The following is a 24,202-nucleotide window of genomic DNA, read 5'->3' as shown; positions in this document are numbered from 1 at the left end:
ACCGCAGTGGAGTCCTACGGATCCACTTCTCCCCGATTCCACATTAGGCTTTTGTTTTGCATATTTCATCCGCTCAAAGTCCATCGTGTAGAATTTTTGACAGGATAAAAATCGATTCCTCATCGCTTTTTCCAGGGGAAGTGTTGAATGATGTACATCTTCATTTTTTTTAACCCCCCCCCCAAAAAAACGTTGCTACACATAAATGTTGCATCAAACCAAGACATTAGAAAAAAATTTCTCACAAAAAAAGTTGCTACACATAAACGTTGCACCAAATAAACATATTGGTTAGGCCAGAGCACTTCCCGCCGATATTGTGGAAGAGTATTGGCTATTGACATTTGGAGGGAAAATTGTTACCAATGACCCCGCGTCTATCTTTCCCGCTTTCTTCGTGAGCAGTGTGATTTAGTGATAGGTGTTGTGTTGAGGACGGTCTCTTTCTCCCTCCATGAAATGCCTAGACCACTAGTTGAACGCTGAAGTCCCTCCATCACACTTTCACTCTACCTCAGAAGCTGTCAGCTGTCAGCGAGCAACAAGTAACAAATTTGGCATGTTGTAAAATGGACCCGTTATTGGTCAGCTGTTGTCATGTGACACAGGATATGTTTCTGCATAGATTTGTAGAAACGTTGCAACGTTTTTTTACTTTAAAAAAAAAGAGGGGAAGGGAAAGGGTAGTGGGTGTAGCTTAGAAAACATGATTGGCCAATCAAATTAAGTTGATTCGAAGGGCGAGAGAAAAGGGCAAGGGTGGGGAGAACATCGGATAAAGAATTCCACGTGATTAAAATCCCTAATAAGTCGGGGGAAAGCAGGATAAAAAAAAACGGACAAAACGTGCAGTGACTTCGAATCTGCTGCTAGGATTGCCTTCCCACGTGTGGAAACACAAGAAAAAATCGAGGTCATTTAGAAGCTGAAGCAGGGAAAACCATTTGTGCGGAATCACCCGTTGATTTTGCTTATTTACAGAATGGATCTTGCAGAAGGACACCTTTATATTCCTTCCATTATCTTTATTCCGCCCTTCCATCATTTCTCTTGTCTCAACACTGCTAGAACTCACCTTGCTCAAGATAGCATTCAGTCGGTCTGTTTCACAGTCTACCACCACTACCCGCTCCTTTTTCTTCTCCAGATTCTGAAACAGTGACTTGTAATCTTCTTCTGTCGTAGTCATGACATTGACAGCTGTCACCTGCCAGTTTTTCTCTGCTGCTGTATCCAGTACCTTTTGAAGGACTGACAAACCTGAGATGGAAATGGAATGGATGGGGTTAGAAAAAAAAGAAACAAAGATCAATCCCAGACCGAATTCTTAAGTACATCTTTCCTTACATCTTCTTATTACTGACAATAGTCAGTAGGCATTAGGCATATAATTTCACTCTTTTTAAAAAGGTATGTATAGTTCTTTAAAATGTGTGAGCATTTCACATCCATTACAACAGTCCTGTAAGATAGAGCACATTGCAAATGGGAAAACTGAAAAATAGCAGCTTGCCTAAGGTCACCTACTAAGTTCATTGTTGAAGCAAGGCATTAACTAAGGTTCTCAGTACTTCCACAACTGAAAAGGCTTCCCCCTTCTCATCTAATTGGTTTTATTGCTTACTCCCAACTTACCCCGGTCAGCGTCATAAATGTACATAAATTTCTGGCACTTGTGATATTCTATAACACTGATGAGGGCATCTTGCAGTTCTGGGCGCAGCTGAAGAACAAATTGGTTGGATGTGTCAACAGGGAAGCTGGGTGTTACGAAACAGAGGTGAAGAGCCCCACAAAAGGATGTGAGCATGTTGACAGTCCTTCTCTCATAAAAGCCAAAGATAGCATAGACACCTTTGGAGAACTGTGAACAGACTGTGGGGGAGAGGAAATACAAAAGAAAGAAAGTCAGAGAAGCTGTAAAGTAAATTAGACATCCATTTTCCTTGGTTATTAATTGCTTTGTAAGTGTATTCAAAGCCACCTCACATCTCACTGAATTGGGGATCTGAGTAAACAACAGTCTTTTGCTTCTGTATCACCATTTGCTTGTCTGGATATCAAGTATGGAAGAACCAAACTAGATATGAAATCTGCCATGAGTTCACCAACCCAAATTTCAGGCAGACATGACGTGGGGGAACTAATATTTCCAAGAGCCCAGAGCCATATTCAGCTCAGTGACATGGTGCAGGGGGGAGAAGGGGGGTTCAGCCTTCCCTCCTGTACCATTTCCCATGCTAAAATAAGGATGGTACTATGCTGTCCAATTAGAATAGAGGGCCTGGATCTATAACAAGTAACAACAACATTGTATATACTGCCCTTCAGGGCAACTTAACACCCATTCAGAGCAGTTTTCAAAGTATGTTGTTATTATCCCCACAACAATCATCCTGTGAGGTGGATGATCAGAAAGAGCTCTGAGAGAGCTGTGACTGACTCAAGGTCATCCAGCTGGGTCCAAGCAGAGGAGTTCTGCAGATTACAGTCCTGCTGCTCTTAACCACTCTATCTATCCATGACATCTTTATCAGGGAAACATCTTTGGTACTTCTATTTCCATTTTATTCTCATGACAACCCTTTGAGGTAGCTTAGGCTGAGAAAACGGTAGAATGGAGACTTGATCCCAGGTCAACACACTAATTTTCTGTTCTATACTGGTCTATTCATTGCTTAAACACCATCCAGAAGAATCAAGATTTTAAAAGTGGTAGGGTTAAGTGGCAGCCTTCTTACCCCCCTTATTAACCCAAGAAATAGCCCCCAGATTCTGCCATCATGTTATATATACCTTCTGTGCACTGGGAAAATGATGTTAGATATTTAAATAATACAGTAAGTACCATTAATGAAAGCAACATGCCTTTACAAACTGTTACAAAATCCAGAGTTTATACAACATGGGCATCCTAATTATATTACCAACTAGCTTGATACCTGTGCTTTGCTATGGTATTTAACTACTTCAAATCCAGTTATAATACTTATAGTTATGTAAGTTTTTTGTTTGTGGGTTTTTTAAAAGTTGGTTTTGTAGTATAATAGCATAATACCCAAGCTTCACAAAGGTGTTCTAATAAAGCAAAGCATGTTATCCCTATTCAGGAGTCCTGTACTGTCTTTCTTCAACTGTCTGCACTTTCCTTTACCTGATTTTTACCTCAGAACACAGAGTTAAAAAACTGACCAATCAGAGAAAGCGGGGTGCAAGCAGGGCTGGTGCCAGAGTTTCTGGTGCCTGAGGCTGGGGGCAGCTTCAGGGCTGTTGCTGCCCCCATGCACGCACACATATGTATGCACGCAAGACTGTTCAGTTGCCCCACACCGCCCTGGCCACCTGCCGCACCTGGCCCGCAGCTGTGTGCTAGAGGTGGCGGCAGCAGCATGGGGCAACTTAGAGCCAGACCAAACAAGATGAGGGTTGCACAAGTTTTCTTGGAGGGATGGGACAGAATAATGACAAAAGAAAGCAAAGGGGAAGGGAAAGGGGAAAGCAGGAAGGACCTAGAGAAACAGCTGTGCCTCAGGTTGTGTGCTTTGAATGAGCTGCTAAAGATGCAAAGCCTTCTTCCAGGCACAAGCCCCCCTCCCCACTCCCAATGCACGGGCATCCTGGGAGAGAGCAGCAGCAGCCCACCCCAGAATGTTCTTTGGGTGCCCTCGCATCCAGCAAGGTAGTGCCTGGAAGAAGGATTTGAGTCTTCAGTAGCTCATTCAAAGTGCACACCCTGAGGCGCAGCTGTTTCTCTAGGTCCTTCCTGCTTTCTCCTTCCCCTTCCCCTTTGCTAGATAATTACAAATCAACCTTTCTTCAATTATAACACTTCATGTTTAAACTACTGTGGCAGGGCTTCCATTTCTTCTTAACTGTGGAAATGAACAATAGACTGACACCCATTCTATATGGAAAAGAACTTCCTTATTTAAAAAAAAACCTCTAAAAACTTGGAATTGTTTACTTATTACAAGAATTAATTAACTGTATTAAATCTAGGAATCCCATCCTCCATCTCCTCCCCCCGCCCCTGGGCCCACAATGTATTTACTTAACATAAACAGTCTTTGGATTTTTCATGATTAGATTTGGATCTTACATAATTACATTTCACTCTGTATTTCCTGTTTTTATGGTTCCTTGACCCTGTTGACTTTTTTCCATACCCTCACATAAAATGACTGCATTCATTCATTGCATCTGAAGAAATGGGCTCCAGTCAACAAAAGCTTGTGTTTGAATAAAATTATGTTAGTCCTTAAGGTATCAAAAGCCTTTTGTCTATTTTTGCTGCAACAGACTAATACAGCTACCCCTCTGGAATTATAAATCTATATAACATAGTGTCAGGATTTCTTATCTGGCTGGTTTAGCTTTATGGCATTACGTGATTTCCAGCAGGTTATTATGCATTGAGGTTTCGTATATGGTTTTATATATAAATGAGCATTTTACAATAGATTTCCACCTTGAGTCTGGTAAAATGCATCATATGAGTTGGAAAGGATAATTACATGAGGAGGGAGTAGTACTCTTTGGGTAGTTTGGTCATCTAAATGATCTGCATCAGGGGAGGGCAACCTTACCAGTATTGCAAACATTGTCATTTGACCACTTTTATTTTCCCCAACCATTTGTTATATCATGAACCCCTTAATGAAGTATTTGCTTTTTTTAAAAAAGAGAGAAACTTGGTGTAAACCACTCATAGCCCAATGGTGACAATGTGCTATAAATCACATAAACAAAGGATGTGGGCAGAATCACTGAAGAGGTGGCGCTTTTGCATAGCTAAAGAAGAGATGAAAAAATGTCCAGCAACCCTACAGTTCTTTGTATGCAGTTTCAGTACCTTCTTGTTGCTGCTCTGCAGAAGGTCTTGACTTCTGTCATCAGACTCTACAGAGGAGACGATTTGACTGAGTCCATGGCAGTGCTTGAAGGCTGACTACAAATGTCTGGTGGGAACACATGGTGGGGGACAACAGCATATTTGGAGTTGTAAACCTCAGGCTTATATTCTGTCAAACTCATTTAATTTTAATCCTGTTTATGGGAAATTCCAATTATTATAAATAAATTTCTAGGGGCTAGTGCTGAGAGTGACAGTGCTTGTCCCTCTGCCCAAGCCTCCAGCTTTCGCTTTTTAAAGAGACTGAAGAGACCAATTTATTATGGGATACAGTGGCAAATCTTGGGGTGCAGAGAAATTTATTTTCTTCTTTATACTTCCTTGATCTAATTGCAAGCTTTTAACATCTGACCCATCACTTGCACAAGAAACACTGTCAGAGAAATGGCTGCTTAAAAATCCCTTTGGTCTTATTCAAAGAGTATCCAACACCTTGCTCATGCCACTATAGTGTTTGCCCATTAGCTTTATGGTTAATTTAAGATGTAAGTTTCTAAAACTCGGTTATAATATATCTCCTTAACTCACACCACATGAATTTTCTAGAGCCGCCCGAAGAACTGTTAAGGGATAGTGTAGAAATAATTATAATCTTGCATCACAGTCCAAGGGAAAAAGGGGCGAGGGGAGGCCACATAGGATATGGTGTGTTTCAAGGATATGAGAAAATAAGAAACCTAAGGGAGAAACCTATTTAAAAAGCCAAAATGCATCGTAATAGAAGGTTGCAATGAACAGAAATTGTTAAACACAGTTAGTGGTATGTGAAGGTGATGGTGGAGGAAGACATAGCTACAAGAGTTGCAGTAAGTTGAGCAAGGGATGAATGAGAAAAGATTTGAACTAATCCTGATTCACCCAAGCCATACTAACAGGGAGCAAGGGGGATTTTCTGTCACTTCTAGCAATTGCATTGGAATTCTTTAGAGAGCAAAGAGATTGAAATCAAGATCTTGGTTTTGTTGTTGGTGGCAGCTGCTGGCTGCAAATACTCATGGAGAAAGGAAAAGACTGTGAGTTTCCAGTTGCAAAATGCCAGCTTAATTCCTGATACTTCAGTTCTCTGCATACAATACAACCTTTGTATCTTTTGATTAATGAGCTACTTGCTGGATATCTCCATCACAGTGGACACAGGAAAGCAAGAATTTATAATCCTTCAAGGCAGACAGAATGACATCTACTAATTAAGGTACTCTGTGAATATATGAGCACATGATAATCCCCGACCAATCATCTTGAAGGCATCATTTACCATTGTGATGTGCAGGAGTATGTATGTGTAATGCTGCAGATATTTGATGAAATACCATAGCTAAAAGAAAATATAGTACTTACATTATAGTTAATAGCAGGTGATTGTTAAGGTATTCACTAGTTAAGATAAAATGTGATTCTAAGTAGTTACACTGTTCAAACTCCATTGACTTCCATGGAATTAGAAGGGCATAACTCTGTTTAGGACTGTATTGTCAATTATGTTATATATTCATAGAGTACCTTAATTAGTAGATGTTATTCTGTCTGCCTTGAAGGATTATAAGTAGGTCAATACTGCTTCATTTCATCTTTGCTTCCACTGAGCTTCAAAATAAATAGTCCACATTCATTTTCTCAAATGTGATGTGTGCTGAAGTATTGGAATGATAAGAAATTTCATTTAAGTGCTGCTGGTCACATTTCAATTTCCTCTGCAGGTATGTATATCCAAGTAAAGGGATATAAGGGATCACCAGTAGACATGGGCATTAATCGAAATACGAATCAAATTTTCTGATGAATTGGGCTGATTCATGTTTTGTGAAACACATTTCGTGGGGCCGTGGTTTTCACGAAATTCACGACTTTTGGGGCCAATTCATTCAATTTGTGAATGATTTGTGATGCCAGACAGGCTGGCACCGATCCATTGATTCCCTAGGCAACATAGGCCTGGAATGTCTGCAGACCTTTTGTTGCCATTGGAAACCCCAATCTTAGCCCACGTAACTTTGATAGGCAGCTCTCCCTGCCAACTGGAGAGCTTCCAATCTGCCCTATACAGCAAGGAGCAGGAGGGTTAATCCCCTAGGCAACTGAGGAGATGGGCTTTCTGTAGCCATGGGAACACCAATTTCACCCCTCCAAACCCTGTTAGGCAGGTCAGTCTGCCAACCAGAGACCTCCTGTTCTGCTCTATGTGAGCATTTCTTATATAAGGCACAGCTCTCTGCCTCGTGCTTTTCAGCTCCAGTAGACAGAGGGAGGGGGAGGACCTGTTGCTGGGATTTGGAGTGAGAGAGTGGAATTGGGAGCTTTTGGCTCAATTTGCTGCTGCTTTAAAAGAGACTGAAAAGCCTCTTATTTTCAGCTCTTAGCCTTGTTGGGAAGGTTGTTGGGTGAGGGTGCCTTCTTTCTTCCACCCCACCCTACCCGAGTCTCAGGGCGTTGCCTGGCTCTGGGGCCTAGCTTGACTGAGGCCTACCTTTTTTTCTTTAATTTACTTTGCTTATATTCTTATTTAGAGCATTTGTTCTTGCTGGCTTGTTGGGTGAGGGTGGGTGGAGGAGAGCCTGCTGAAGCCTCCCTGCAAGTTTGGCATCTCTGGGTATGAAAGGGGCCATTGAAGTGCTCTGGGTTCTGATGAATCACAAAACTAACAAATTGTTTTGTGAAATGGGACAATTTTGTGAAAGTTTGTGATTTGTATTCGTGGAATAAGAAGAAACATGAAACACTCATTCTGGTTTTTTTCCTATTTCGTGCCCATCTCTAATCACCAGACTGTTCCTCTCCTAATATCAAAGGCAAACAATGGTACTATTTCATTCAAATAGTAAGTTAACGTGGAATTCACTGCCATATGATGTACTGATTGGCTGCCAGTTTAGCTGGCTTTTAAAGGAGATTAGCTAATTTTAACAATTAGGGTTTCCAGATGTCTAGTTTTGAACTGGACAGTCCAGTATTTTCTCTGTCTAGTAAGAAACCTGACACAATACTGGACATATAAATGTCTACTGTTTTCTAATCAACCTCTGTGGCCAAGCTCCAGGCATGTATTCTTTCCCCTGTAGATCACTAAAATTGCTTGTTTTCTATAGCAGCCTCATCTGCTTGTTTTCTATAGTAGCCAGCAAGGTTGGAAAGAACCAAATACACCACTCAGTGGCCAGACAAGACACTCTTGGAGAAATTCTGCTGGATTGACTGAAGGAAGCTGGAAAGAGAGAGACTTTTGTGGCTAAACAGTCAGCTTCCTATGTTGGTTCCAGCTGACTGTGGGAGTACATTGTAGCAAGACTGAATCTTCTAAAGAAAAATAAAAAGGCAATCTTGGTGGTTATGCTGGAGGGGGGAAGCCAGATAGTTCAGAGGTAGTGAATCCCTGAGAGAGCAATATGTGGACTGGGTATCTATCTTGTATTTTTCTTTTCCGCAGCCCTGGTGACTGCAAGCACTTTACTGCCATTAAGTACTTCGAGGCTGTACGACCATGCACATTCATCTATGAGTAAATGCCATGGAGATCATTGAGAGTTTGGATTCCATGGTAATTCTCCTAGTAATTTCAGTGGAAGAGTTAAGCACAGGGCTTTTTTATCGCAGGACACATTACCAGCACTGCAGTGTGTGTGTGTGGGGGGGGGGCTCTTCTAAATTCTGAGTGGGAATTGGTAGAAATCTGTATGTATGTATACCAGAACCTTTGAAAAAAAACAACATCACTGCCTAAGAATATGCTGCTTCCCTTTCAGGACAATAGGGAGTTAAAAATGATTAGCTTTGGATGGATTGTGTATCTTATTATGCTCCTTTTATACTATAAACTATAATTTGCTAGATTAGCAGTATAATCCTATGCAGATTTACTTCATTCTAATTATTTCATTTACTTCAATGGGCTTCAGCTGAAAGTAATGGCATAGAACTGAACTGTACATTATGTTAAAAGTAACTGCATAGGACTGAACAGTACATTATGTTAAATATAATCATGTTAAACATGTTAGATTTGTTTTTCTATTTAGAAATGTGCAACTATAAAGATATAGTAGATTTATTGTTGAAGGCTTTCATGGCCGGAGAACAATGGTTGTGGATTTTCCGGGCTGTATCGCCATGGTCTTGGCATTGTAGTTCCTGACGTTTCACCAGTAGCTGTGACTGGCATCTTCATAAAAAGCACAACCTACAAACAGTATTCAGACCCACTAGAAAAATACAATAGATGCTACGATCTGCAAAAGACAGAAGAGACCCCGTCATCTCTGCAGGAGTATATCGCATACCCTGCAGCTGTGGACAAGTTTACATTGGGACCACAAAGCGTAGCATCCAGACAAGAATAAAAGAACATGAAAGACACTGCAGACTTGGACAACCTGAAAAATCAGCAGTGGCTGAACATAGCCTAACTCAAACAGGGCACAGTATCTTATTCCAGGACACCAAAATACTGGACAACACTTCCAACTACTTTGTCAGATTGCACAGGGAAGCCATTGAAATTCATAAGCATAAGCACAACTTCAACAGGAAAGAAGAGACTTTAAGAATGAATAGAGCATGGTTTCCAGTCATGAAAAACACCTGGCTAACAAAATACTCTACATCTTACAATAGCCCTGCAGATAAGATTAGCATATCAAGCATCAATCCATATGTAAAAGAACCTCCTCAGGATACAGGGAAGCATTAGCATTCCACTAGCATTCCACACCCTGGGAAACTCTTACAGAATGACACAACCCAAACCCATCTTCCTGAGTAGATATAAATTACCTGCTAACATCTTCTCCACAGTTTGACACTGAGAGATCTCTGTCTTTCAGTGCTACACTTCTGAAGATCTAACAGTAAAAACCACGTGACGTGCCTAACAACAATCACAATGGTGTATTTAATACATAAATCACATTACACAGTAAAACTCATGTACACTAAAACAACAATTCATAAAAGAGATTGTACAACTCACATATGGAAAACTATTAATACAGTTGCTAAAATACAGGTACCATGGATTAATAAAGTGCTGGTGCTACAAATTGCTGCATACATTCATTGCACATTTAAATATTAAAGTGCAAGTGCATAGTAACAACTCAGCACATTCTATTTCACAGGTCCTGGATAGCAACAGTCCAATAGTGAGTGAGAAGTTCCAGTGAAATAAAATCAATTCTTGTTGTATATTATTTCATTTCTTGTTGTTATTTCATAATGGCTGTGTGCAATCCAAGAGTTGGTCCTCTGACGGGTTATCTAGATCCTCATGTGACGCGTTTCCTATAATCTTTGTCAGACAATGGGCAAATACTAAAAAATACTAAAAATATTTATTTCAAAGTAGAGAATGCAAAAAAACTAAATGCACTGTTTGTGTTCTGGACTATAGTACAAAAGCAAATCAGATTTGACAGGCTATTTTGAAATATTGGCCATTGATTAATGAGATCCTGGGATGTCAAGAACTTCCGCTTGTAGCCTTTAGAAGAATGCGAAACATTAAAGATATGGTCATATATTCAGATACACGGTTAAAAAATGTTCATTTGAACTCATGCCTCCCAAAGGGTTTGCACAAATGTGGCAGGTGCAAACAATGTCAGTTAATCATGAATGAAAATGAATTGCAGGAGCTTAACATCAGAGTACTGCAAGTCTTTTTGAACTGCAACTCTGAACATGTAGTATACCTTTTAAAGTGCCCATGTGGTCTTTTGCATGTGGGCAGCACTGCGTGTTCCATAAGAGTTCGCCTATGCAAACATCAGTCCCGAATAAAAAACAAGGTCATGGAGGTGCCTTTGGTGCAGCACTAGAGTGATCATGCTCATAAAGAAACTGACATGAAATTTACAATTTTGTATAAAAGGGAACAGAGAGCTTTGGAGAATGCAACAAAGGAGCTTAGGAGAAAGGAAACATACTGGATTTTCAAGCTTAACAGCTTGATTCCAGGGGGCCTAAACATTGCCAATGATTATTCATGTTTTCTGGATTAAATACTATTAGTGTTATACGCATTTGACTGCAAACAAGTTCCCTTTAAGAAATGATGGTTAGTAGATTAGGGCGTGGAGCAGTTGAATATATTAAGCTTGTTACTGAAAATGGTTACACAGCATCAATAAGTGGTTTTTGTGAATTGGTACTTATGAATAAGATTGATGGATTTTTAACGTGAGTAATATATCTTGTTTGTATTTTTAACTTTGTATTTTAATGATTGATATATTTATTGATAATTACCTTTGATTTTTAGTACTGTGTGCTCCTTGACAAAGATTATAGGAAACGGGTCACATGAGGATCTAGATAACCCGCCGGAGGACCAACTCTTGGATTTCACACAGCCATTATGAAATAACAACAAGAAGTGAAATAATATACAACAAGAATTGACTTTATTTCACTGGAACTTCTCACTCACTATTGGACTGTTGCTATCCAGGACCTGTGAAATAGAATATGCTGAGTTGTTACTATGCACTTGCACTTTAATATTTAAATGTGCAATGAATTTATGTAGCAATTTGTAGCACCAGCACTTTATTAATCCGTGGTACCTGTATTTTAGCAACCATATTAATGGTTTTCCATATGTGAGTTGTAGAATCTGTTTTATGAATTGTTGTTTTAGTGTACATGGGTTTTACTGTGTAATGTGATTTATGTATTAAATACACCATTGTGATTGTTGTTAGGCATGTCACGTGGTTTTTGCTGTTAGATTTTATTATGATACCACTTGATACTATTTTTCTACACCTCTGAAGATGCCAGTCACAGCTGCTGGTGAAACATCAGGAACTACAATGCCAAGACCACGGCGATACAGCCTGGAAAATCCACAACAACCATATAGTAGATTTGTTCGTATTTAAAGTGCCACTGGGGTCTCTGACCTAGTTCTCACGGATATGGTAAATCTAGGTCTGGAAAGTACCACTTTCATATTAAAAAAGAAACAACAAATAAGGAAAGCCAGTGTAGTGTATTGGTTATAGTGCTGGACTAAGATTTGGGAGACCCAGGTTGAAATCTGCACTCTGCCATGGAAGTTTGCAGGATTATTGTGAGAGTAAAATTGAGGAGGAAAGTTGGAGTATAAATGAAGTAAATAAATAAAATATAACAAACCCTTTGGCATATAGATAACTGGATGTCAGGGAGAAGAGCTCCAGCTTAGTCTTTCCCCTGGCATGCTCGTTTTCTATACATGCTATGTGTAAACACCTCTGCACGGATGTTGGTGCCATGTTATTCCTCCCTCCCACTGCAAAGATTGGCTAAAGCTGAAGCAGGCTGAAAGAGATTGGGAGGAAGTGAACCAAGAACTATGGCAAAACAAGGGTAACAAGTACAAATTAACATTTTTAAAAATTGTCTCCTGGAGATCACAATATGATCAGGAACTCAGTGGTTTTGCTTATGAGAAGATATAAAATAACAGTATAAGTAAAAGTTAACCTTTGTGTGTTGAATTTCTACCTGCTGCACAACATTTTTAAACAGAGAAAACTTTGTATGAATTTGTATGTATTAAATAGGTGCGTGTGTGTGATGTAGTATAGTAAAGCTTAGCATGTAAGACTATGATTGGGTAGATCTAGGGTTGCCAGACTCCCAAACACCACTTACCAGGCCAGCAGGAAAGGCACAGGCCTCCCAGGAGCATGTTCCTGGGTGGCACAGCAAGGTCCCATGGGTCCAATTCGGGCTGGACTGGCCCTAATCGGCGTGGAATGGGCCACTATGGAGCATGGGAGCTCTCCTGCACACTGCAGTGGCCTGTTCCAGGCTGATCCAGGCAGATTTGAGCCCAATCTAGGCTGATTCAGAGTATGGAAGTGCTTCCACACTCCACAGCAGCCTGATCCAGGCCAATTTGGGCCCAATTTGGGCCAATCGGGGCCTGATCTGGGCCAACTAAGGCCCAAATCGACATGGATCAGGCTGCTGTGGAGCATGAGAGAGCTCCTGCACTTTGCAGTAGCCCAATCCAGGCCAGATCAGCCTGAATCTGTCATGATTTGGACCCGATTCAGTAGAATTTGGGCCAAATCAGGTCCAATTCACCCCCTCATTGAGCGCGGGAGAGCTCCCAGGGTGGCCATGGCCCATGCAATGACTTCACTTCCCGGAAGTGAGGTCATCGCACAGGCCTGGGATCAAGCACGTGCAAAGCGTGCACACAAGATACAGAAGATAAGGTAGGTACCATGTCCCCCAGCTTCTGCTGAGAGGACAGGGGGGACTGACAACCCTAGGTGGACTATGGTATCAATGGTTATTAGGGTGGAGCTTGGACTTCTCTCAGAATTACAACTGATCTCCAGACTTCAGAGATCAGTCCCCCGGAGAAACTGCAGCTCTGGATAGTGGATTCCATAGTATCATATCTCTACTAAGCTGCCTCTCCATTCCAGACTGCCTTCCCCAGATACTTCACCAAATCTCCAGGAATTTTCCAAGCAGGAGTTGGCAGCCCTACTTGTAGGTCTTCCGTACATCTCATTCGTGTGAGACAGAATGGTAACTATTAGTCTTATCCAGCATTATACATTCTCATGTGATTGATGGTTGCTCCTGTATATCATTAATCTGGTTATCTATTGCACAGCTTCAAATAACTTCAAAAAGCGATTTACAAAATATGTTAGAAGAAAAAGTTCAGTGGCCTAAATGAACTTAATGTGCCTTGGATGGAAAAGAACAAACTCATGTATTCAGTATTAAACAAATATGTGGGTAAAACAGTATCAAACAAATTAAAAAATACATTATAGGGCTAGGAATTAGAATCTGGGCTTCAGATGGAAGCAATAATTCCAGCAGGAGGTAGAATTTTACATGAATATCCAATCTTTTTCTTCAGTGAGTTAATCAGGTTAATCATAGAAACACACTGTACAATGGTAATTATGTTTTATGATCCTTACCACAGTGCCTTAATCAGCAGAATTGGAACCACCTTTTGTTGAGGGCAATGATGAGGAACTATTAATGAAAAACTTGCAGAGGGTTTGCAGTCTCAAAATGAAAAGAAAGACTTTCTCCTCCACATTCTATTATCAGCTAAAGACTCAGAAGAGGAACTAACTAGAAAACTACTTTTACAGTGCAACAGAGTTGCATCCTTCTAAGCCCATTGACTTCAATGGATTTAGAAAGGCGTAACTCTGTTTGATTGCACTGCTAATATCACTTTTAAGCCACTAGCAATAAAAAAAAGGATCAAGCATGTGAGAGCAGTTTTTTAAGCAGATTTTAAGATTTTGTGAGATTCTAGTTCTCAGTCTCATTGCATGATTAAAGTGACACTTTTGGCATAGCTAAGCAACTAATCCATCTACTAAAGTTACTTTGCCATCTCTGTTGCCTTATGAAACCAACAATGAGCTCATCGACAGCATAAATTATTATAGTTGCTACTAACTGCGTACTCTCCTCCCTACTAGAGAAGGGCACGAACAGAAAAAAAACCCGAACATGATGTTCATTGTTCATTGCCATCCACAAACAGGGACACACAAACAACCACGAACATGGCCCTGTTCATGAACATGTTCATGGTTGGCTGTTCGTGGGGGCCAGCAGTCTCTCCTCCAGCCATCATCCAAGTCAAGATCCCTAATGTACCACTCCCAGAAACCTGATCTGAGCAGGCACCAGGAAAGGTACCAATAATAAATAATAGCTTGGCCCAGACTCTGGCAGCAGCCCTGGAACTTGAAGGGGTAGATTCCCTATCCCATCACACACAAAGAAAATTCAAGCTCCAATGCACTCTCTCTATCAAAATGCCAACAGTAACTGTCTCTCTCCCTCCCCACTGTCTGCAAAGTCAGAGCTGGGAGCCCCCCTCCCCCCTGCTCTTTGCTCCCTTGTTGTAACACATTTGGAGCTCCACACTTGAAAGGAAGACCTGCGTATCAAGCTAAATTGGGCTTCGATTGGGGTTTCCAGGGCAACAGCAGGAGTTCAGACAGAGTTCAGACAATCCCTACCTAAGGTGCCAAGGGAATTGATTGCAGGTGCCAGACTGTCTGGCTTGATGAACAGCAATGAACAGCAACGAACGAGGATTGCAATGACCACCTGTTTGTTTAGAATGTGGCCTCAGGAACAGCTTGTTCTCAAACAGCAGATTGGGCTGTTCGTGGCTTTTTTTTGTTCGTATTGCTGTTCGTGCCCATCTCTACTCCCTACAATCCATTTTCAACTCTATGTATCCATCACAAGCATTCTGTGCTCCTCCTAAACTGTTCTCATACAATTATGAATTCTAGTTTCTCAAACAGATTGCTATAAAGAACTCACAGTCTTGCCAAGCAAATTGTTGAAATCAAGCAGATTATTTGAAGGAATTCTGGTTTGTAGATTAGATCACTTGGGGAGCAAAATGGAAGTCCTCCTGACCCTTATTATGTCATTCCTAATAATATATATAGACAAATGCTGCAGTAATCTTTTTCATAAATGATAATCTTAATTAGTTAAATTAAATTCAGTGTCAGGATAGTAAAAACTATAAACCAGTTATAGTCCCATAGTTTGAAATTCACATTAACTATCAAATAGAGTAATCCTGTAGAAAAACAGAGAGACTAGGGAGTACTTCTTAGTTGTTTAATGAAACAAGTTGCCAGGACCTTTAATTAGATGTCGATTACATATTGTGCACTGTCTGTACGCTTTATTTAGAGATAACTAAGATAGTGATAAAAATAATGAGTCCTGAGTTTTATTTTTTTCCTTGAGGCATGAAGCATAGCTTCTTTTGGGGTTTCTGGTTAATTCCATTAAATTGTTCAGCGCTTCCACTTAAAAATAACAATAAGCTCACATACTGAGGCACAAAGAAATTTCTAGTATGAAAATTAAGCATCACTGTACACACCAGTCTTAGTACACTGCAATATAGGATAAGATTCATGTCACTGGATCTTGTGCTATTGTAATTACTATCCTCCTGGATTGTCCTGTCCAGACAAGAAAATCCAGGATGTAAATAGTTACAATAGAGCTGAAAAAGGCAGTTTACTATGAGGGATTTTTTTTTATTTGATTAATGACTGCTGAAGGAAATTTCCCCTCACACATTATATCTTTAAAATCCTCCACATAGGTGGGTAGACCCTGTTTTTTCTTTAATGGGTAGTGAACAGGTAGTGAAACATAAAAGTTGATTTTAAAATATACTTATCTATTCCTTTTTTCTCCAATAATATAAATAGAAAAAATACTATTATTCTAGATAGCCTGTCAGCTTACGTGCCACTTTGACAGATCTTTCAAAAATCCCCAAATGTTACCTATAACAGACTGTAAATGTGTGTGAGGAGGTTGCTTCTTATCCTGTCAAATTGTTCCCTTTTCAGACTGACACATTTACCACTGTTATAACAGCTTTTGTTCTGTGACTGCCTTCTCCAAATACAGAAAGTACCAACTGTGGATAATAGCATTTTGAGGGAGCAGCACCAACTAATTCATTCCAGAAATATATTATTTTCTTTCTTTTACATGATATTTGTTCCAAATACATTTTTTTCATTTAAAATGAAGATTTGTTTTAAAACAAATTGCATCACACACTTATAACCTTGTACTATTAAAATTGTTTTCTGTTCTAATGTCTCCTTTCTTCTCTTCCTTATTTCCAAGGCAAGCACAGCATAGAAAGCTTAAATTCTGATCTGAAGGAAAGTACAAACAGAAATTTGCTCTTTTGACATGCCAGTTGATGAATAACCCCTTATGGATAGAGTAAATTGGCATATAAAGCTGTTTTGTAATATGGCACATACAGGGCCAGCGCACCCATAGAGGCCAGGTAGGCGGTGGCCTCAGGTGCGAGGGCCCTGGAGAGGCGCCGGAGGGGTTGTCGGGGGCAGAGGCGACACGTGCTGCTGCCACCGCCGCCACACGCCCCCAGCCGGGCACAGCAGCCACGAGCTGCTGCCGGGGCAGCGTGTGGAGCGCGGAGCAGCCTCCGCCCGCCACCCCAGCCATCCGCCGGCGAATGCCCCGAATTCTGCTGCACGATGACGTCATCGCATGATGATGTCATCGCACAATACGTGGCGCGCGCACACACTGTGCGTGCGGGGGGGGGTTGCCACAGGCGCCGGAGACCCTGGCTCTGGCAGTGGGCACATAAAGTTGTTTTGTACTTTATCTATTAAGCTCAGTGTTGTCTACTCTGGCTAGCAGTGGATTTTGGGAATTCTCAGGCAAAGGTCTTTCACATCACTCTTAATTGCAGATGTTTGGGGCATTCTGCATGCAAAGCACATGCTTTTCCTCTAAGCCATTCCTCTTTACTTTTAAGGCCAGTAAAAAAGAGAAAAAATTACCACACCCATCTACTGGTATAAGGGATAGGTAACACTACTTGAACAAAATAGAAAAGAGTCCAGTAGCACCTTTAAGACTAACCAACTTTACTGCAGCATAAGCTTTTGAGAATCACAGTTCTCATCGTCAGATGACACTACTTGAACAAGTGTGTCATTCCTCCAGGTAGGAGTGAGGGGAACAGGGGAAGACTGAATAGGCAAAATAGCCTTGGAAAGGGTTCCCTCTGCCTTTACTGACAAAACCAAGAGTTGAAGGCTGGGAATGTTGTGGCTGCCAAGCAACCCCCACAATGACCACTGAGATCTCAGAGGGCAGTCATTTCTCAAAGTTATAGATGCTGCTTCTTTGATGTGGGGGTGAGAGAATTAACCTTCTCAATATATTTTAATTTTATTTTAGATTTCAGATTTTTCTACATACCATGGTCTTTTCAGGTTTGTCTGTTCATGGCTCTGCTCTCTGGATTTAAGTGTCTGCATGTTGAATATTAAATACATTGATTATGGATTTGTTTGTGTTAAATTTACATATGTTATATTTGAATATGTTAAATTTACATATCAAAATACATTAAAATATTACTTTTTATTTATTTATTAAAATATTTTACCATCCCTTCCTTGTTGTTCAAGCCAGCTTACTATATTAGATTTAAAACGTTGAAACCAAAATAAAATATTTCCAAGATTTGTATCCCACTTTTCAGTTCATCAAAACCCATCAGGTGACTAACAGCTAAAAACAAAACAAAACTAAGCATACCAATTAAAATACAAATAGCACAAAACTAAGCCCAACAGAGTTTATCAGCAGGGAAAACCAGCAGGGAAAACAGAGCTAGTACAATCAAAAAGATAATAGCAGCAAATAGGTTTACCTGGCCTCACCAAAAGCCTTTGTAAAGGACACAAGGTACCTTCCCCAAACTCCCCCCCCCCCATGATCCAACTACAAATCCTCAGGAATCCCCCAACTGGGAGCTGTCTAGCCTAGCTCTATGCCAAATGGAAACCTGCCAGACTTCTAACAGAAGGGGGCACATGAGAAAAACACTCTGAAAAACAGAGCCAAATCTTCATATGAGCTTTAACTCAGCTGGATAAAATGGTTCATCTTTTTGGTATAATATGATCAGCTCTCTATCTTAAACTTACATATTATCCCACCCTCCTCCAAATCAATGCTGTGTGAATGGATACATTCAGATCAGGCAACATGATCTATTGCTAATGGACATTTTAGGATGGTGTAACTACTAAAATATAGGGAAAGTGTTTCACAGAGGACATTTGAACATTTTGTTTACATAGATTAATGGCAGTATCAGTTCTTTATAAAACAATATGATTTAATTTTTTTAAAGCATGTGGTGTAATGCTTTGATAATGAAAAGCTGTGAATGTAAACAATCACATATCTGAATAATTCTATGGAGTAGAATGACAGGGCTAATCCCAACCATTCAAACTAACCTGTTATTTTCTGTGAAATCTCATAAATCTCTTCAATTACAAAGAATAATTGTTTCTGATCATAGCATGATACAGCACAACTGCAGTCAGCAATACACAGGAAAAAATGAAAACACACCTATCAGGGCATTTTAAGCACGTGAACAGCTAGGGTTGCCAGGTCCCCTTACCCTCCTCTTATCTTTTCAAGGTTGTTGCACGTATACAAAGCTCATGCTGTCACTGCAGTGTGATGACATCACTGCCGGGAGTGATGTCATCACACAAGCCCTGGAAGTGCTCCCAGGCTTTGCACTGGGCTGATTTGGGCCCCCAAACAGGTCAAATTGGACAGTACAAAGCCACATACTACTCCCAGGGCCTGCACAATGCCGTCACTCCTGGGACAGTAGGAACAGCAACCCTATGAATGCTGTGGGTCCCTTGTATTTAGTAAGAGGGACATGGCGCTATTTAAGTTTATGTTAACCAAAACGTTATTTTTTTAAACAAGTCTATTTACTTCAGATATTTGTGTGACAGAACTATATAATAATGTGAGAGAAACAACTTTAGGCAGAACAAAGTGTTATACAACTCTTTCCAGAGGGCGTAAAGAGAGATTTTTAAACAAAGTGACAACCCAATGACAAACCAACTCTTTTCTTAGGGAGTCATCCTATCAGTTCTACTCAAAAGTAAGTCCCATGTTATTCAGTAGGGTTTACTGCTAGGAAAGTGTTTTTAGAATTGCAGACATAATGTGCTGTGACCACCTGAATAGCTCTGTAATATTATCTAAAGCTGAATCTATCATTTTTTAATTATTTGTGTTCATGGGTTCTTTTGGTTGAGGGTAACACTCTGGGGGCAGGAACAGCTGTACTTAAATTCAGACCTATGGTAGATGTTTTCTAAGACAGTTGCTTTCTTAAGTAAGCAAAAAAGAAAGTTATGGCAGTCCTCCTAGCCCATTCAGAGTTTCATGCTGCCTACCAATTGCAGGAATCCATACTTCGCAAAACGATAATGCCTCTTAACCACTATGCTGCAGCATAGTTCCCTTCTGTAACTGAAGAGTGGCCTGAAAGCTTCCATCTTTCTGACAGTTTACTGCCTGCACAATTGTTTCGTCAGCTTGTTATTTTATTCCGTTCATATTCTTTCATTATACAGGTATAATAGTGCATATACTAATGTATATATAGAAGGGTATGGTACTCATATGTTAAACCACACTGTTGAGCTTTTTTATCTTACTTACACACTTTTATTTGTTGAATTAAATTTTATACCAGTATTTTAATCATTTGTTTTACCTTTTTAATTATATTTAGTTCGCTTTTTTCATTCCAACCTCTTTGGTTACCCTATCCCCTATTGTTATTTAATATGTCTATATTAAGCAACCTAGAAAGGTATGTTAAAAACAAATGTTAATAGGTTTGCAATATAAGAGTCTCTCTACACAAAACATCTTACACATGAAGAACACATGTTGGGAGATGCAATGTTAGCTGGAAGGGTAGTATAAAAAGACAGAGCCCGTGGCAGGGCAAGCTTCAGCCTATTATAACCTCTCCAGGTCCAAGCCTGGCTCTGGAAGGCAGCTCCAGCCCCTTTCCTTTCCTCACTGCCCTATAGTTGTGATCCCACACAGTTTTAAACTGGAGAAGTGAAATTAGCAGAGCCTTTGGGGAGGTGAAAATGAAACTAACAAATTATCTGAGGAGCAATCTCTGCCGTCTGTCTTTTTAAAGTACGTTTCCCAGCAAACATTGTATCTCTCTACACTTCATGATCATGCACGGAGGCATCTCATGGAGAGAGACTCTATGTGTGAGAAACAGTGAAGGTTTTGTAAGAGATGCAGTAGAATTTCTGGCAAACTACGAATTGGTAGAGGTCGTTGTTCCATATGGTGGACATTTGCCTGCTGGGGGCAGGAAAGCTTCTGCCCAGCTGGTCTTGCCCGCCAGTACTCCAGTAGCCAGTGCGAAAAAGATTTTTTTTTAAAATAGGCTGTCAGTGATGATGTGACATCACTTCTGGGGAAAAGCAGAAGTGATGTCACACATCTCTAGGATTTGCTGGAACTTTTCTGGAAGTGATGTGATGCTGTCACTGATGGCTGCCCCCCCTCATATTCTTGCCCCAGTCTCAGGAGCTCGACCACATACTATCTTAGGTAAGTCATTAGGATATGGACTGAGGTCCCCAATTCATTCCACAGTATCCCTAACAGTGGATACCCTTAAGAGGACCCTTCTAGCTCATCTTGTTGGCTGTGATTAGATCCTCCAGAGGAAGGTTTCTTTTAAAAGTCTTTTATACCTATAAAACCATTTATTTGCATTTAGTCTGGGTTTAATGATTGAACAATAATATAACATGTTCCCAGTGGCCTATCCTGAGCGCAGATTCCAAACAGTTATAAGGGCAGCCCCACTTAGTGTCTGATTCTTAATTACACATTACCTAGTCCAAATGTCAGTTGACAACAGTTGATTTTTTAAAAAGAAGGAAGAGAATAATGTAAGCAATCCTGCTGCAATCTGCAGGGTCAAGGAGCAATTCTAATGCCTCTTGTTTTGCTTGATTTGCATGCATGTGTGCAAATTATTTTTAGCAAGCTGTGTCTAGAGGCAATCCTCACATGCTGATGGAGAACCTGACATTGGATCAAAGAAGCTGGTGGGATTGTGATCACAAGGTGCAATTGTCTGTTCTAATTAGGAGCAACTTGCCTTCTCTCACAAACATTTGTCCTTGTAGTGCTCTAATATATCATAGGTGCCAAAGTTCATCTCTTCACTGCAAACCAAGAGTTTGCTTGCATTCCTCTCACACATAGAAATGGATTTGTTCCCTTTTCTTTGCCTTTGATACAGACAGTTAGCTGAAGGCAACACATTTTCCCCTTTTTACCTCTGTCACTCTTATCCATTAAGAGTGCAATCCTAAACAGAGTTACTCCAGCATAAATCCACTGAAGCCAATGGGCTTAGACTGGAGTAAGTATGCTGAGGATTTCACTGTAAGTTCATCTTCTGTATGAGTGTTTATTTTTTAAATGCCTTGCTTTAAAAAACAAAGGATTTGGAATCATGAATATTCCAGTAGGTCCTAGAAAGTCCCAGGTTCAGGTTCAGTATTGTTTAACAGGATCCCAGTTATCAGCACTGGGAAAGATCTCCGCATGGTATCTCAGAGCGCTGTTGTAAGTTTTCATTAGAGTTAAGCAAGATGGTTCACTAGTTTCATTCAATATAGGCCAGCTTCAAATTAATGGAAATAACATCCAGCATCTGACAAAGAGAACAGTAGTTCTCGAAAGCTTATGCTACAGTAAAGTTCGTTAGTCTTAAAGGTGCTACTGGACTCTACTATTTTGCTACTACAGGTTAACACGGCTAACTCCTCTGGATCTAACATCCAGACAGAAGCTTTTATATTCTGCAAAACCTGGGTCCGGCAGCATCTTAAAGACCAACTAGATTTCCAGGGTTTGATCTTTTGAGAGTCAACACTCACTTTATCAGATACCAAAGGGAACCTTACTCAGACTATTGAAAATGCAAATGAACATTGTTTCAAAATTAAGATAGAATGGGAACCATGTGGAAAAAGCTTTACAACTGAAGGTGCTGAATATAGCATAAGTGATAGGCTGACTTTATACTCTCCTTCAAACTGTCTACAGCTGTTATCCTTTGCTTAGTAGAATATTCTTCTGTGAAAAGTCTGAATTGCTGAAAATTCCTTTCCCCATTAACATGTATGCCTATAATCACACTTAGAGTTGCCAGCCTCCAGGTGGTGGCTGGAGATCTCCCGGAAGTAGTCTGATTTTTTAAAAACAAAGTGTATAGTTATGGCTAATATATATCATTTGTGAGTCTGATTTAATATTTTAAACAATTGCCTGCCGAGGGGAGCAGTAGAAATAGCAAAGATGGGAGAGGAGAAGAAAACTAATTGGGCTGTGTGAGAATGTGCATGCATGAAAAGCTAATTATGCACCACTGAACTATCAGAACGGAATAGAGAACCAGCATGGAATAGTGGTTAGAGTGTCAGGAGATCCAGGCTAGAATTCCCACTTTGCCATGAAAGCTTGCTGGGTGACTTTGGGCTAGTCATATACTTTCAGCCTAACATACCTCACGAGAGATAAAATGGAGAGGAGAATAATGTAAGCCACTTTGGGTCCCCTCTCTAGAGAAAGGTGGGGTATAAATGGAGTAAACAAATAAACAAATAAAATAGTTGAAATCAACTGATTTCAATGATTGAGCAGCTCCCTGTTCATGACTGGTGAATGGGATGTAAGCCAAATTAGTGGACATTCAAACCATCCTTGATTGGCACTTGCATTTCAGATCTGATGACAAATCTCTGATCTGCCAGAAAACTCACAAAGAATAAGATGGGCAACTTCAGATTGCTCAGGATATACAGGAAGTGCATTCAGAAGATGGAGAAAGGAAAGAATGCTAACAGTGCAATCCTACACACACATATACAATTCTAAGTCCATTGAAGTCAATGGGCTTAGGCAGTTGTAACTCTGCTTTGAACTGTGACATAGCTGTGCTTGTAGCAGCTCTAGTATACTCCAAAAGAACTTTTGGGGGTTTAAAACATATCAGATATTGAAAGAGGATGTATTTTAAATCTGTAATATAAGCACATTTTGAATGTTTTTTTTCATGGTTATCTCAGGGAACTATCTTATTTTCATGTACTTGTTTTTAACAATTAAAGCAACTTTAGTCCATATGGTGTTGTGTTAAATGCTAAGAGACTCTGGATGAATTTAACAACCTATGGTTGAAGCCCAAAGATTTGAAGTGCTACACCAACATTTCTTTGCATGGACTCCCATATGGTGTTTGGTAGCCACCTAAAGTTTTTGTGCATGTTGTCTTCCTGCTGTGGCCAGCCATTCATATACAGTCAATGTCATCCTACATTTTTAGCATCCTTCTGTAAAAAAATGGTTCATTGAGCATTTACTGACAAGAGCTTGATCTTGCACGTGACTATGGCTGCAAAACAACTGCCACAAGCAGGGAACTGAAACATATATGAATGTCAAGCAGCTACCAATTGTGAGAATTGGCTCTTGGTCTCAGAACACAGCTGAGAGAGGAAAGACCAAAAGAACCAAATATGTATTACTGGCTAAAGAATCTTAATGATCTTATATTGCCTAGAAACTGTGTGGATTCCACCTGGCTGTGGACCATCAAGCTTCTATGCATACACTAAGAACTGCCACATAAGAATTGGAGATCAAAAAGAAATGCAGATGAGATGGGGGAGCTGCAGGTGGGGCCACCAACAGACATCACTCCAGATCACTGCCAGCAATTCAAGATGGAACAAAGTGGAAACTGCAGTGGTCACATGAATGAAAAGGAGAATGTTTACTGTCATGATTCTAGGAGCTATGGTCAGATCAGATTGCAATCCCTGAAGT

The 24,202-nt window shown here is 40.2% G+C and overlaps 1 protein-coding gene across 4 annotated transcripts in view; it reads right to left on the bottom strand.

Annotated features, from left to right (window-relative positions):
• Nucleotides 1-24,202, bottom strand: part of GRIA1 (glutamate ionotropic receptor AMPA type subunit 1) — a 321,015-nt gene that overhangs the window by 160,754 nt on the left and 136,059 nt on the right. For 3 of the 4 annotated variants that reach the window (XM_054975561.1, XM_054975560.1, XM_054975563.1), the window contains exons 3-4: nt 1,636-1,875; nt 1,076-1,260 (exon numbers count right to left, since the gene is read on the bottom strand). In XM_054975561.1, the coding sequence (XP_054831536.1) occupies nt 1,076-1,260; nt 1,636-1,875 (425 nt within the window). The remainder of the gene's footprint in view (nt 1-1,075; nt 1,261-1,635; nt 1,876-24,202) is intronic. The other variant, XM_054975564.1, reaches the window with a different exon arrangement.

Source organism: Eublepharis macularius, chromosome 4 (assembly GCF_028583425.1).
Source record: "Eublepharis macularius isolate TG4126 chromosome 4, MPM_Emac_v1.0, whole genome shotgun sequence".
Lineage (NCBI taxonomy): Eukaryota > Metazoa > Chordata > Lepidosauria > Squamata > Eublepharidae > Eublepharis > Eublepharis macularius.
Note: the sequence above shows the minus strand (reverse complement) of the source record. Positions and strands in the feature narration are given on the sequence as shown.